Below are 16,102 nucleotides of genomic sequence, written 5' to 3' on the forward strand. Positions count from 1 at the left end.
AAATACGATGTATTTACAAATGGTGATAGATTAAAGTGTCCTAGGGATTATTTCTCAAGAATATTATTAGAGTGAAAAATTTTAGGAAGAAATAATCTTTAGATATATATGTGAGAATCTGAATACACAAATAAGCACGATTATCACGGTTGAATCATATTTTGTCCTTTATCTTTCATAGATTTTAATGTTCATTCATCACAAGTCAAAAAATCAAATCAAAACATGTGTTACTGTTTTTTTTCTAGAAGACAAATAGAAGCCGGTCATTTTTCTACAAATAAGAAACGTGACATTTTTTGTAATTTGAAAATACGCGTTTTCATTCTTTATTTATTTTAAGAGAGAAAAACTCGTTCTTTTTCGAAGGATTTGGTTACCACCTTAAACTTGATTTTAAGTTTATATTACTTTATAATTCATAGGTAAAATCATCCAATTTCTAAATATACCTTCGCAGTAATCATCAAATTATTTAAGAAAAGTTAATAAAAACCATACAATTTTCAGAAACCTTTATAAAATCCATTTTAACTTCTTTAACATGTATCAATATATGACCATAAACAAACAAAAAATACTTGCTTTGCTATATGAAAAAATTATAAGTGCTCTTTAATCACTACTATTAATAAACATCCAGAAATCAATTATATATATACTTGCTAGACATAATATAACACCCTCATTCAGATGAACAAAAAAACGACTTCTACAGTCAACACGGTCAGCCTTCTTCCTGTATGTATATGCAAAATGGTTTCTAATAGTAGAAAGTATCGTTCTTGTAACTACCAGCGTCCTTGCAGAGCATTGACCGCACTTCAACTATTGATCTTGGTGGTTCAACGTCCTTCTCTTGAAGTATGTTACCGAGCAATTGTTGCATCTGTGATGCAAATATGTCATCCAGAATCTGTGTGTTCAAAAATTACAAGTTACTAAACAAGCGGATCAGAAAAAATAATAAATAATAATGATAACTACAAACGAAAAACTAAAATTATCATGTTTCGAGGGGCATAATGATACTTACAGAAACAGAAACTCGTGAACCTTTGTACCATGAATGATTCTCTTTTCGGGTCTCAAGAAAACCCAAAACATCCTGAAACAACACAGAACATGTGAGTACAGATAAAGATTGTATTTTTTATTCTTTTCATTTTAGCAAAAATGCTATGTTGACTCACTTGCCCCATTCGGTCCCAATAACCTCTGCATGTTGCAATAAAAACATGGGTCTCAAAGATCGTATGAAGATGATTTATTGTATTGATAAGTTGATCTTTTAACGGTTGCATCCTGCATCGAATCTCGGATTCCGCAACACTTTCCTTCGAATCTTGAAGGATTTTCTTGAGTTTTGTACTGTTTTGTAATCTTGTCTGCACCAATGAAAAATAATCCAAGAAAATTAGGTGGCAATCGTTGAAATAGCAATATATTCAACATATATCAAATGTTTTGAGATAAAATGATTTAAGAGGTTTCATGCATTAAATGTACAAATCAGTCGACTTTCGACACATTTGCTTTTTAATTAAATTCAAGAATATTAGATGTTGCAAAATGTTTGAAAACTTTCGACCTTTATAAAACAATGAGGGTATCAAATATAATTACAAGAAATGCATCATTTAAAAGAAATAATAAAGTTTTCTGAATAAAATGATTTAACCTTAGACCTGTTAAAATGAAACATAACCCAAATTGAATATTTCAAAAGTAAATGGGCCGAAATTGCAACCCTTAGAGAAAATCAATAAACCTGACTCAAAAATAAAGAGAAAAAATGCACTCACATTTTCAACTAGTTTCTCAACGACCGCTTGAAGATAATTTCTGAATTTGGATCTAAGCATCACCGTGACTTCACTCATACGTTCTCCGGGTGCTACGTTTCCTCCATTAGGAACGCAACACGAACCCCATGACTTCAGTTGTAGCTCAATTTTAGGGCGCAAAACGTCAAGCATTCTCTTCATCGAGTTCAACAGAATTCCAAGCTACATCCACAATAATAATTAAAATAAATAAAAAGAATAGGGTTAACCGTAATATACTAATACTATTATTGAAGACACTAGTACTAACAATTTTTGACCCGCTAACTCAACCATCCATTTTGACTACTAAAATCCTATAAAAGTATAACAAAGATGGCGTTTTTACAACTACACAATATAATAGAAATGTAGAATACAAACCTCAGGAGGCACCACATAAGGATTCGTGGTCCTTTTGGTGAGTTTTTGAACATATTTTAGCCCAAACTTCTTGGGAGTCATGTTCTCTTTCAAAGGGGCCACTACATCCGCATATTGTTTATCAAGGGCTTCAATAACCGCTTTTTCAATGTCAGCAACCGCCTATTTATTATTAATGGTAAAGTTAAAAACATGTCCCTTGAACAACAATATTGAAATTGTAACCATAATTAGCACATTAAAACGTACATTCTCCAAAGCAAAGGTATACTCTGGCCACCGGCATACAATGACTTCATAATCGTTCAAAGTCTCTTTAAAGCGATCATACATCTCATCCACAAATGGAGTAGTTGAATGTTGTGTCCTCACTCCAGACCATTTCACCTATATTTAATATTTAAACATAAAATGCATAACCAATATACATACGTATTTGTGTATCTATAACTCGATACAAATACAACATGTCTGATTCTTCCCTCGTTCCCAAAAATAAATTGCCTCACTCAAAACTAAAAAAACTAAGAAAAGTATCATTAAATATGTAAATACTAGATACACAAAATACTACAAAATGAGCGTAAACAAGCCAAGCAAGCTGCTAATGAGCAACCTGAGATCGACTCGCTAAAAGCTCGAATCGATCCGAGCTTAAATGAGCTCGAGCATAAACTAGACTGATCATAAGCTTCACTTACAGAGCTCATGCTTGCTCGCGAGCCTAAACAGCCTTTTATTCATAAAATTTTAAGTAGTATATTAAACATATATTTATCTAATATTTTCTAATATATATATAATCATGATTTCATGACAAAAAATAACAATATAATATATATTACGTTATATAGAATTATATTATATATACAAAAAATAACTATATATAAAAATAATAAACAAGGCGAACTCGAGCTCTCAAAAGTTAGCCTAGACGAGCTCCAGCTTGGCTCGTTTACACCACCCCTAAGAAAATATCCATGCCACCAACCAACTTAAAGGATTGTATGTTCCATTGACTATAGAGAAATTCTTGTGATTGTATGTAATCAAAAAATATATAAAAAAACTACCTTAACTGATTTCGTGTCAAACTTTTAACAAAAAGGGCACAACTAAAACTCACATTTAATTTGGGGCAGGACGAAAATAAGAATATTTAACGACATAAATGTGATGAGTAGCAGATAATAGTTAAAAGGTGCAAAAGAAAACTGCTTATTGCATACCTTATCCACCTTACACGTCTCCAGAAGACACAAACGCTTATCTTGAATCCATACCATGATATACAAATGAAACAACTCTTTTGCATCGACCCCATTTTTTACAGGACTGACAAAATAAATAAATAAATAAATAAATAGATTAACCCATGCAAAGTCAAACAATTAGCATATAACAAAAGTTGGTCAAATATTACTAAATATTCCAGCTGGCAAGATCTTTTTGGAAGTCTGCAGTCGCAATGACAAGGTCGGTAACATGAGGGGAAGGAGCAGTTGGAGGGCAAGCAACAAGAAAAGATCTTAATCTGCTTGAGACTTCTGCACTGTATATTGCTGATGAAAGATTTGGTAGGTCGATAAAACTACAAAAAAATTAATGTTTAAAAGAGGCGTTACAAATTTTAGATATGACAAAACTACCCTTGTAAAATCAGCTTAACTTTTCAGATTTAAAGGATAGACCAAATATACGAAAGAGATAATTCTCTTATTGATTGAACATGAATAAACAAACATGAATGTACGTAAACGAACGAACGCGATTGTTCGTATTCGTTCCTTTAATTTATCAAAAAGAATTCCATGTTCATGTTTGTTCAATTATTAAACAAACGAACTTCCCAACGAATGGTTCGCTAAACGTCCGGTCCTGCTTACAACCCTAAACACAATAAAACATAAACTAATAAACATGAGGGTTATCATTAGTTCATGTTTTATTGTACTTTATCTATAAGACATTATCATTAGTTTAAGTTCAGTGTGTTTATCTATATAGACTGTTTGATTGTGCTTAGGCCTTAGGGTTGTAAACAAACCGAACTTTCAACAAAGTGTTCGTCAGGAAGTTCGTATACGTTCGTTTGTTTGATAAATGAACGATAATGAACAAGGATATTTGTTCGATTAATTAAATGAACGAACATGAATGTGTCCATTCGATTGTCACTTCATGAACATTCGATTATGTGTTTGTTAATGTTCGTTCATTTACATTCGTTAATGTTTTCTCATTTACTTACGTGCATGTTTGTTCATGTTGGGTCATTAAAACTGTCAAGAGTCAAGACAATGTTTTTCAAATAGAATGAAATAAAGAATACACACCTTGGGAGTATATTGCAATTGTGTATCTCAATGTCTGTAAAAATCTCATTTCTTATGTTCATGCAAACGTGTTTCATCTTCTGATAAGAAGTCGTAACACCTACAGAATCCATTATAATGCCTTCACCATTCCCACTAACAAACTCATCGGTTTCAGTCAAGTGTCTTCTAGATCTTTTTTTAGCAGCAGCCTAATGATCAAAACAAATTATTTGTAATTATAACAAAGGGTAAATAAGTAATAATTCTAATTATGATTTATGACTATTTTAAAAGAGAAAAGTTGCACCTTTTCTTTAAAGTATTAGTTATGAGTGAAATCATGAATTGCAAAATTATGGATATCATACCTCCTCAAAATTATTGTTTGCTTACACTTTTATTTCACTTGACTATAATACCCTCATCTTCATCATCTATGAATTTCCTAATTTTTATTTCACTTTTACATCAAATTTATAAACACAAACTGACTTTATAGAATTATAAATCAAAATCATGATTTTAGATGAAACAGGAAAACATTATATTTTAACTTAAAACTAAAATCGAAAACGTTAACGTTGACATATCAAAAGGATAAAAGATGAGGGCAATATAGTCATTTTACTAAACTGTGAAAAAGTTAATATTACTAAAGTGTGTAAAATTGTGAACCTGGAAGTAGCCATATAATTTGTTCTGTGCTTCAGGAGATAATATATCATGAGTGAGTTTAAAAAGTTTAACAGCATGTTCCAAAACTGGTGCAGCCACTCCAGTAGCAGGCTTAAAAACGTCCATTATGCCAGATGGCGATTGCTCATCAAGTGACTTGTAATTCTCAAAAACAAGAGCAAGAAGTTGTTCGATTTGCTCTTCAATCTCTCCCAATATTCTATTCTGGTAACATCACCAAAAACAATACATTTGGTTAGGATACAAAATGCAATATATTGTTATTTAAACAAGAATATAATATACTAAGTTACTATTTACTAACAATTAAGATTTATGCAGCATTAAAATTGGAAATTAATACAATAATGTCTTAAAATACAACTTAAAATTGAAAGTTTAAAAAAGCAACATAATATACTTAGTTACCAACCAGCATTATAATTGAAAACTAATACAATAGTCTTAAAAGTTAAAATACAACTTCTAATATTAGGAATTTGATATGAAAATGCATTCTAAAGTGATAAATACGAGAACAGTAAATTAATAAAATTACATTTGCATTAGCAAATTATACTGAATTACTGATTATTTTGACAATTGACCCTAAATGATCAACATCATAATTCCCTTTCGCCAAACACTAAAAAGTAATTATTGAAAGTTTTTATTGGAATAGTAAGTTCAGATTAACCTTCAATATTAAAATGAACACTTCACTATTTTCGGACTCAATTTTTTTATAATAAACCATTGAATATAACTAATGCAAACAAATAATTAGCAAAGGTTTAACCTCTTGATGACTAAGGGCGCTCTTGCTATTTCCCTTCAACATAATTGGTAATAACAAGTCATACACCAACGAGAGACAATCAGCTGTTGGCGTAGCAACATCCATAATATACGAAAGATACCTGAAAACATGGAAACAACACATGTTTTATAAACATTTTTATGGGCCAAAATTATTTAATAGAAATAGTTACTTTTTTTTAACAAAAGGTTTTCTGGGTTGACCGACCCATTACCCAACCCGATTTTTGTGTCACCTCTAAGAACAAATTGTATAACATCAAACCTTAGCTTGGTATAAGAGTCAGAAACACCATAATAAGATGAAAACTCATCAAGTAACCATTTCCATGGACCACGCAACAATAAATTTCTTTGTTGGAACTTTTGTACTTTCATGGCAACCTCCATAACAATGTCATATGCCACCGTTTCAGCTACAGAACCGCACTGCAAAACAAGAAGATTTCTTGGTCAAACTATTAATGTTTCTTGGTCAAACATAATGAATTTAGTAATTTTAACATGACTAACCTTGATGCTATCATCTAAACTTGTTGTATAGTTTATGTACAGTTGAATTTTACCAACAAGCACATGCTCCGGTTCTCGGTATATAGACCACCAACTTAGCTTCTCGTTCTGAAACAAATATAACAAATATATGTATAAATAATTGCAATAAATAGTAATTATCTCACTTATTGTTTTAAATCTGGTCATTTAACTTTAACAATCATTACTAAATATTGATCGATATCACTTGTATAACATGGGCCAATCCCTAGACACTAATAGCCGGCCCTAATGATGTCTTGTATAGATCTATATATAGGACCATATTGTATCTCAATTGAACATACAATCAATATACAATCATTTACCAAGTTTATCTTGGTATCAGAGCCTAACCCTAATCAGCCGCCACCTTCCAGCAATTACAATTGCCTGCAACCTAACCCTAGCCGTGACACTGTTCATCGTCACTGTTCATCAGCCGCCAATTTCTTCTTTTTCCAAGCCTTGATCCCTTCTTTTCGGCTACACAATGGCCCTCCTCGCAGCCTTCTCTACTACCGAGAAAACCTCACACAACTCTCACAAGTTTGCCTTCACTTTGTCTCCTACAAACTATGGACATTGGAAGGCTATGATCAAGCCGTTTCTTGTTACCAATGGACTCTTCGGTTATATTGATGGGAGTATTCCCTGCCCTCCATCCACAATTTCATCATCACAGGGAACATCAGACAAGGATGTTGCTGCTGTTGTTCCCATCCCTAATCCCAACCACACAGCTTGGTTATCTAATGATGCCCACGTCCTCATGATACTCACCTCAACCATCTCAGAAGCTTCTTTTCAGCATGTTCAAGGTGATACTTCCCGTGATGTGTGGCTTACTCTTGAACGTGCTTATGCCCTCCATACTTCTTCAAGAGAATTCACACTGAAAACGCAGCTACTGAAAATTCAAATGAAAGGGGATGAAACCTCTGCTGCATATCTCGCTCGGGCACAAGAATACGCAAATGCCCTTGCGAATATTGGACATCCAATGCCTGACAAAGATGTTGTTATGTTAGTTGTTGCAGGTCTTCGTGAAGAGTATAATGGAGTCAAACAAGGCCTCCTGGCCAGAGACTTTCGGGCTGTGTTCTCTGAGCTTCCCAGTCTCATTGCTGACCATGAGTTTCTAATCAGGAAACCAACCTCTGAAGTTGCCCCTGTACAAGCCTTCACGGCTGCCACTGCAGCAAGTTCTGCCTCGGCTCCTCCTGACACTGTTCAGGCCATTCAGCAGATGGTTGCCCGTCTCGGTTTTCAACTTCAACCAGCCCCGGGTTCCTCACAAACCTCCACACCTCAAGCCTTTTATACAAACAGGGCTGGACAGTCACATTACTCACGCGGTCGTGGTACCCGTGGTGGCCGTGGTGGTCGAAACATCAACAACTACAATCGCAGCCACGGAACTCGAAACTCAGGTCAGTTTAGTTGGGCATCTAATCAAAATACTGTGTATGGAACTTGTAACAGGTGCGGGATAGGACATGTCCCATCTCAATGCCCAAACAGAGACCCATCTACCATCCGGTCACGACAACCGTCTGCTAACTATGCAGACCATCGCTCACAAGCTTACACCAACTGGCTTCCAGACACAGGTTCCAATGGCCATGGAGCATTAGATATGTCAGGGTTTGACTCCGCTGAGCCTTACTTTGGTGATGATAACCTACAAGTTGGTAACGGTACGGCCCTCCCTATTCTACATATTGGTTCAAAAAAATTTTCCTCTCCTAACAAAACCTTTTACCTGAACAACATTCTTCATGTTCCCGCCCTCAAGAAAAACCTTCTTTCTGTACAAAAATTCTGTGAAGATAATCATGTCTATTTTGAATTTCATGCTACTTTTTTTTCTGTGAAGGACAAGTCTACACACATTACCCTCCTCACGGGTCCAAGTGACGGTGGACTCTACTCTCTTAAACTTCCAATAAACCAGCCAATTCCAAAAGTTGCTTTTTCCACAACTCGTGCTTCAACAACCACCTGGCATCAACGATTGGGACATCCACATTCTCAATTATTCAAGACAATGCTTTCTAAATATCATTTACCTGTTTCTGCTAAGACTTTTGATTTTCATTGTAATCCATGTTCAGTTGGAAAATCTTCCAAACCACATTTATTATCTTCTGATTATAAAAGTACGTGTGTTTTGGATTTAGTATTTTGTGATGTTTGGGGGCCAGCCCCTGTACCTTCCTTTGATGGCCACAATTATTTTCTATTATGTGTTGATCATTTCTCCAAATTCATGTGGTTGTTTCCCTTGAAACGCAAATCTGATGTCTTTGCAGTTTTTAAACAATTTGTGACTATGGCTGAACGACAATTTTCTACTAAACTTAAAACTGTACAGTCTGATTGGGGAGGAGAATTCCGAAATCTCTCCTCTTTCTTTGCCACAATAGGCATTACTCATCGTCTCTCTTGTCCCCATACTAGCGAACAGAACGGTATTGTTGAGCGACGTCACCGGCACGTTGTTGAAACCGGTCTAACATTAATGTCACAGGCCTCCGTCCCTCAACGTTTTTGGCATTTTGCCTTTGAAACAGCCGTCTACTTGATAAATCGCATGCCTTCTCGCACAAACTCCACAATATCTCCTTTCGAGCACTTGTTCAAACACCCACCTGATTTCTCCTTCCTTCGTGTCTTTGGCTGCCAATGCTTTCCATATCTTCGTCCTTATAATCCACATAAAATGGATTTCCGCTCTTCACCGTGTGTTTTCCTTGGATATAACACTTCTCATCATGGTTATCGTTGTTTTGACCCCGTCTCCGAACGCATTTACATTGCCCGTCATGTTCGGTTCCATGAAAACACCTTCCCTTTTCTACTTAATTCTACCGACCAGTCACCCCCTACACCTATCAATCCCTATGTTTCCTCTTATCCAACCGGTCCCTTTCCTATGCCAACTGATACACCAGCAGACCATACCACTTCACAACCGGCACACACCATTCCACCAGAACCAGTCCACACCGACCCACCCGAATCTGCCACCACTATCTCACCAGAACCGGCCCATACCATACCATCACCTTCAGCCCAAATTCCAACCTCTCACACAACCAATGAGACATCCTCACAACCAGACCAAACCACCACTACTCAGCCCACTAATACCTATTCTCGTCGTACAGCCCCACAAACCACTCCAATCTCTGCCTTCGACCGTTACTCTACCCCATCTCAACAACCACAATCATCACAACAGACCAGCACCACATATCCTTCTGCCACTCCCACCGTACCTACTCCACCCACTCCACCTCGCCAACGACCAGCTAACCTAAGACCTAACCCCAAACAAAACCAATACTTTAATCCCACCTCATACCATACCTCCACTAGTCCACCTAACATCGAACCCACCTCCTTTGCCGTTGCCAATAAAGAGGCTCACTGGCGTAAGGCTATGGCGGATGAATACTCCGCACTTCTCCGTAATGGTACATGGTCTTTGGTTCCCCGTGTTCCAAACACTAATGTGGTTGATTGCAAATGGGTTTATAAAGTAAAACGCGATCAACATGGGGCAGTTAAGCGATACAAGGCGCGTCTAGTTGCAAAAGGTTTCCATCAGCAAGCTGGCATTGACTACACTGAAACCTTTAGCCCAGTGGTGAAACCCACCACCATCAGAGTTGTTCTTTCCTTAGCCGTTACAAACCGGTGGACTCTCCGACAACTTGATGTTCAAAATGCATTTTTACATGGGGATCTAAAAGAAACAGTCTATCTGAAACAACCACAAGGATTCATCGACCCCGGTAAACCGAATCACGTGTGTCTATTACATAAATCCTTGTATGGTCTCAAACAGGCACCTAGAGCATGGTTCGAACGTCTCTCTTCTGCCTTGATTGCTCTCGGTTTCAAGGGATCTAAAACCGATCCGTCTTTATTTATATATTCACAAAATGGGACGATACTATATATGCTGGTATATGTTGATGACATTATTTTGACAGGCGATAACACCCAGGCCATTGATCACATTGTGCACCGTCTTAGTCAATCATTTGCTATACAAGATATGGGTCCTCTATCTTATTTTTTGGGCATTGAAGTGGTCCGATCAGGGTCTGATATCATCCTTTCTCAAAGGAAATACATTACTGAATTGTTGGAACGTGCAAAATTATCACAATCCAAACCGGTGCCGTCACCTTGCACCACCAATGCTTCTCTTCATCTTGGTGACAGTTCTCCGTTTGATGATCCTGTTAAGTATAGACAAATGGTTGGGGCATTACAGTATGTCACCCTATCACGACCTGACATCACCTTTGCGGTTAACAAAGTTTGTCAGTTCATGCATTCCCCCACTGAAAATCATTGGTCCGCTGTTAAACGTATCTTACGCTATCTACACGGGACAGCAGATCATGGTCTTTTACTCTTTAGCAGATCTTCTCCTGTTCTACATGCCTATACAGACGCTCAAAATTTAACTGCATTTTCTGATGCCGACTGGGCTGGGTGTCCGGATGACCGTCGATCCACGGGGGGATATGCAATATATCTTGGGTCGAATCTAATCTCATGGTCAGCTAGAAAACAAAAAACTGTATCTCGATCATCCACGGAATCTGAATACAAGGCCTTGGCTGACACGGTTGCTGAATTAACTTGGCTTGAAACATTGTTGAGAGAACTACGTGTCCCAATGCAGATTGCTCCAATCCTATGGTGTGATAATCTAGGAGCCACATACCTATCTGCCAATCCAGTCTTCCATGCCAGAACAAAGCATGTGAAAGTAGACTTTCATTTTGTTCGAGAGAAGGTTGCTCAAAGGAAGTTATTTGTTCAGTTTATTTCCACACATGATCAGATTGCTGACATTTTCACAAAGCCACTACCATCAGAACGTTTTCTCTTTTTGAAGTCCAAGCTAAGAATTGGTCCCCGGCCTTAGCTTGAGGGGGAGTATTGATCGATATCACTTGTATAACATGGGCCAATCCCTAGACACTAATAGCCGGCCCTAATGATGTCTTGTATAGATCTATATATAGGACCATATTGTATCTCAATTGAACATACAATCAATATACAATCATTTACCAAGTTTATCTCTAAAAGCACTGCATCCCAGTTACTTTGAGAGTCGGCCAATTTGGGTTGCGTTTTATCTTAGACAGATCAACTTGGTCAAGTAAGTAACGGGTTGAAAGTTGTCCAAAGTCAATACATACAACTTTTGACAAACTGAATGGTTTTAAACTGAATATTTGTTGTTAGTTACTGCAATTTGACCCTTCACCAAAAAATCAAAATGATTTCAAAGAACTTACTGGATCTTCAGATATGGTAGCCAGCTGGACGAGGACCCGACCACAATATTTCCCTTTAGAATCAAATACTTCAACAATCAAGTCATCTCCAAGACTATTTGGCAAACTGCAATCTCAGTGGTTAGTAACTACCTTCAATCAATAAATCACATAGTAAGAAGAATGTGACAAACATACAATATATGAACTTCACTGGATCCAGGTTGCATTCGGACGGAATCCTCTTCAACCGAACTTTTTAATCTTAACGAACACGAGTATGTCTCTGTTGACAAATAATCAATTGAAATAATCAGTTTCATACCTTTTTTTACCCTAATTTAAACATTTTAGTCAAGAAATTAGGAAATAGATAATCAAGAAATTCTAGATGATAACTTTTTAACAATAAAGATTATAATATTTATTATTATAACTAAAAATAAATAAATGGTCAATATAAAGAAATATCTACACAAAATAAGGTCCTTTTTTGGTCAATAATTTCATGATTAATAAATTTCAATAATCAGTTTCATACCTTTTTTATTCTATTTTAAGCATTTTCATCTACGTTTCTTGTTAATATTAAAAAAATCAATAATCATGAAATTTTAGATGATAACTTTTTAACAAGATTATAAATTTATTATTAAAACTAATCAAAAATAAAATATTTAAATTAATACCCTAGTTAAACAAAAAGGGTCCTTTTTGGTCATTTAATTTAGTTTAGTAGATACCCAAACAACAAATTATCTGATTATTACAACTTCAAAGAGAAGAAACACATATAAACACAAAATAATAAAAAAGTAATCTACAAACCTTGCAAAACTTCATTGGCGGATGAAGTGGTTCGTAAGCTTGAAACACCAGTTTTAAGAAGGCCAGAAATTTGCTTAATATATTGTCCGCTTGCTTGCATGTAAGCCAAGCTATGTTGAGAAAAAGAACCGTTGATGGGCTTACGAGGTGAAAACGGGATTCTTTTAACCGCTTGCCACCCAGATGACATCTTGGATTGTACTGTTGCACAATGTCGTTTAACGGTTTCCATTTTAACTTTTGGTGGTTTAAGTGATGAAAAGTTGCATCCTGTAGGTGGGTCCACTCCCATCCTCACCTTACGGACTGCATCCATAGAAAATCAATATCACAATTATTAGAAATTCGGTTTACTAAAAGTCATATGTGTTGACTAAAAGACAATACCTTGAACCTTCATTTTCCCAACCATTGTCTTTGGTTTAGCTGCACTTCCTTTGCTACCAACTTCTGAAGACTGTTTTACAAGCAATTCACCCTCTGATTGCAGTAACACTTGTTGCAAACTAAACCAAAGATCAACCGGAAATATTATAAATAAGAAACAACATATCAAATAATCAACACGAGAGAAATAAATTAATGAATAAATAAACTCACTCAAAGGTACTTCTTAATAAAGCACATTCATTGTCAAGAAACATAGGGGCCTCCATACAACCCTTGGCCCAAGCATGTAAGCAAAGCCGAACGCATGCATCATACGCAATCACAGAATGCCAAGGCCCAAGTGAACTAGTTCAAGAGAAAACAACGTATTAGCTAAAAGGGTATAATAGTAATTAACTTTGTAATGTACCTTGCATGAAATGTGGGAAGACGAGCATGAAACGATCCTGATGAGGGCCCGCTTTCCGCACCAACATTCCTGGTAATAAAAATGCATAAAAGTGTTCAGCTTTTTCTTGGTTTTCAAGATTATAATTTTCTTGGTTGACAAAGATCAAGAAATGAGCACATTATGGAGAACAAACGAACCTATTAGATGTTTTTGAAGTCTCATTGTTATGATCATCCTTCAAATCTACACTAGGAGTCTTTTTTTCTATAACCGGTTTAACTTCAAAATCATGAGACTTAGGTCTCAAAGGTGTATGATTCGATATGGAGGGTTGGGGATGTTCTTGTTGCTTGATTTCTCCAACCGGGCCCGAAAATGGAGGTGCACTAGGAATATCTTCAAAGGACCTATGATCCTGCAACAGTTGACTTTCATAGGTAAGCATAATACGTTTTATAATAACAAATAATGTACATTTAATCAAATGGGATGCTTGCTGCTGAAAACTTGTTGCAGCCCATTTGACTTGTTTCTAATATGGCCAAAGGTTCAAAAGTGAAATTGACCCGTTTATCTCTAAATGGGATAAAACTGAAATTGGCCTGTCTATTTATAAATAAGTCAAAATTGCACCTCTACAACATCAGATTAAAGCAGATTTTATTAAACATGACCAAAACCTTTTTCAACCAAATATACAAAACCAATAGTTTACACACAAAACATGATTATCATCAGTAATCAAATACTTGACTCCAATAACATTCAGGTAAATAAAAAAAGGATTAAACTCAAAGTTGGCTTGTACCTTTCTAGAAGCATTCACATTGACCCGTGGCGGAACTTGTGTCATTGAGAACTCAGAGCTATCATTCGAAGCATCCGATTCATCATCAACATAAACATTATTATTTGCAACACGGTTTGTATCAATTCTTCTAGCCCCCATTGTTTCAACCGAAGAGCTGACATCACTCGAGTACACATGATAGCGTGGCCGCACATGCGTAGGATCAAAAGACCTATTACCAGGAAGAACTCTATCATCTTGAGGGGAGGAATCTATTGAGTAACATCCACTGTACACCTCACCATCCGAATCAGTTGACATGTCATTTTCAGAAGCTGAATTTGTATCTTCTCCCGGTAATACTTGAGATATTGGAATAACCCCCGGCCCGAGTAGATGCCCGCTTCTGAACTTTGAAGCGGGAGGTAATCCGAACCCTCGGTTACCGTTTCGTGAAGTAATGGGATTGATTCGAGACCGATGATTTGGGACATAGTAAGGAACCTCCTTCTTCGAATTATTTGACCCCTGAATTTAAAACCATCATTATTCACATATTTAACAACCTTCATCCAATTTATAACACCAAAGATAAAGTTTTGGATTTTAAACATAACAGAAACAAATCAGTGTAACATTTTTTGGTTTTTAGTTATTATTTAAACAAACCAATGTACCAGAAATTAGGTATTCATGTTCACAATACACAATTTCTAATAAATAAGCTTCCTAATAAATAAAAAGTTTGGATTTTTAAACATAACAGAAACAAATTAGTGTAAATCCCAAATGAAACAGTTTCAAGATTTTTTTTTTAAACATAATTTTCAATTTTTAGTGATTATTATAATAAATTTCTGTATGGGAAATTAGGACCTACACAACCATAATATTAATTTAACAAATTAACAACTTATTTAACAATGCTAATTTTTTTTTACTTTCAAACATAAGAACAAGAAATATAACAAAACCCTAATTCTCATTTGGGTAAAAATAAGCATACTTCAATCTTTCAGTAATTACAATTCTAATAAAAATTTATTAAAAAAAATTGGGTTTCTTGTTCACATTACAAAATCCAGATTTTTGAAAAAAATTCAAAATTGTTAAGTTTGAGAGGATGAAGAAAGCTGACCTCTTTAACCCATCTAAGTGCATTGTTATCCAACCCTTCAGTAAACATGATTGTTTGCTTGCTTCTAGGGTTTTAGAATCACATCCAGCAATAATAATCAAAGACCCAGAACAGAAATCAAGAAACTCGCAAGTACAAAACAGTAAAATGCAAGTAATGGGGTTTTGATGGTGAAAACAGAGAGTGTGTTGGAGTTGATGTTTAAGCAGGTGAATGTGGAAAAATAATAATAAAAATAAAAAGAAAGAAATCTTGAAGTGAAGACGAGAAGTGGATCTGATGACAGCAGGAAATAAATATTAATATATTAATTGAATTGGGAGTTTCTGCTTCTCTCTCTAACTTTTTTGTTTTCTCTCTCTAAACTCATGCTGACTGTGGGCTGTTTATTTTTTATTTTATTTTTTTATTTACCACGATTTTAATTTATTTACTTTTATAGTTTAATAAAAACTGGTAATATAGGATATTAAAAGAGTGGTAATTTAATAATAAGTGTCGATAATAATTTATATTTGACTGATCAGTGACACTTTTAACTTTTTATTATCGTTTTTAAGGAAAATATTTGACTTTATGTTTGAGTTTTGATTTAAGTTACCTCTTCGGTAGAGTATGATTGTCATTAACAAAAATAATGAAAGTTATAAGATTAAGTGGTCATAGCTATTAATTAACTAATTAATTATAGTTTGAA

The 16,102-nt window shown here is 35.4% G+C and overlaps 1 protein-coding gene across 1 annotated transcript; it reads right to left on the bottom strand.

Annotated features, from left to right (window-relative positions):
• Positions 1 to 667: 667 nt before the first annotated feature.
• Positions 668 to 15,459, bottom strand: LOC143582653 (uncharacterized). The gene is made up of 22 exons (XM_077065173.1): positions 15,406 to 15,459; positions 14,286 to 14,795; positions 13,675 to 13,892; positions 13,496 to 13,564; positions 13,297 to 13,431; positions 13,084 to 13,202; positions 12,697 to 13,002; positions 12,067 to 12,154; positions 11,890 to 11,995; positions 6,536 to 6,643; positions 6,288 to 6,451; positions 6,003 to 6,123; positions 5,204 to 5,428; positions 4,547 to 4,737; positions 3,634 to 3,801; positions 3,440 to 3,545; positions 2,460 to 2,597; positions 2,211 to 2,372; positions 1,806 to 2,009; positions 1,194 to 1,388; positions 1,037 to 1,108; positions 668 to 916 (listed from the first exon to the last, which is right to left on the bottom strand). Exons 1-22 carry the CDS (start codon positions 15,451 to 15,453, stop codon positions 764 to 766), a joined length of 3,606 nt encoding a protein of 1,201 aa, XP_076921288.1. The 5' UTR covers positions 15,454 to 15,459; the 3' UTR covers positions 668 to 763.
• Positions 15,460 to 16,102: the final 643 nt, after the last annotated feature.

This window comes from Bidens hawaiensis, unplaced genomic scaffold (genome assembly GCF_021521415.1).
Source record: "Bidens hawaiensis isolate Kalapana, Puna unplaced genomic scaffold, B.hawaiensis_p1.1 tig00031832_1, whole genome shotgun sequence".
Taxonomy (NCBI): domain Eukaryota; kingdom Viridiplantae; phylum Streptophyta; class Magnoliopsida; order Asterales; family Asteraceae; genus Bidens; species Bidens hawaiensis.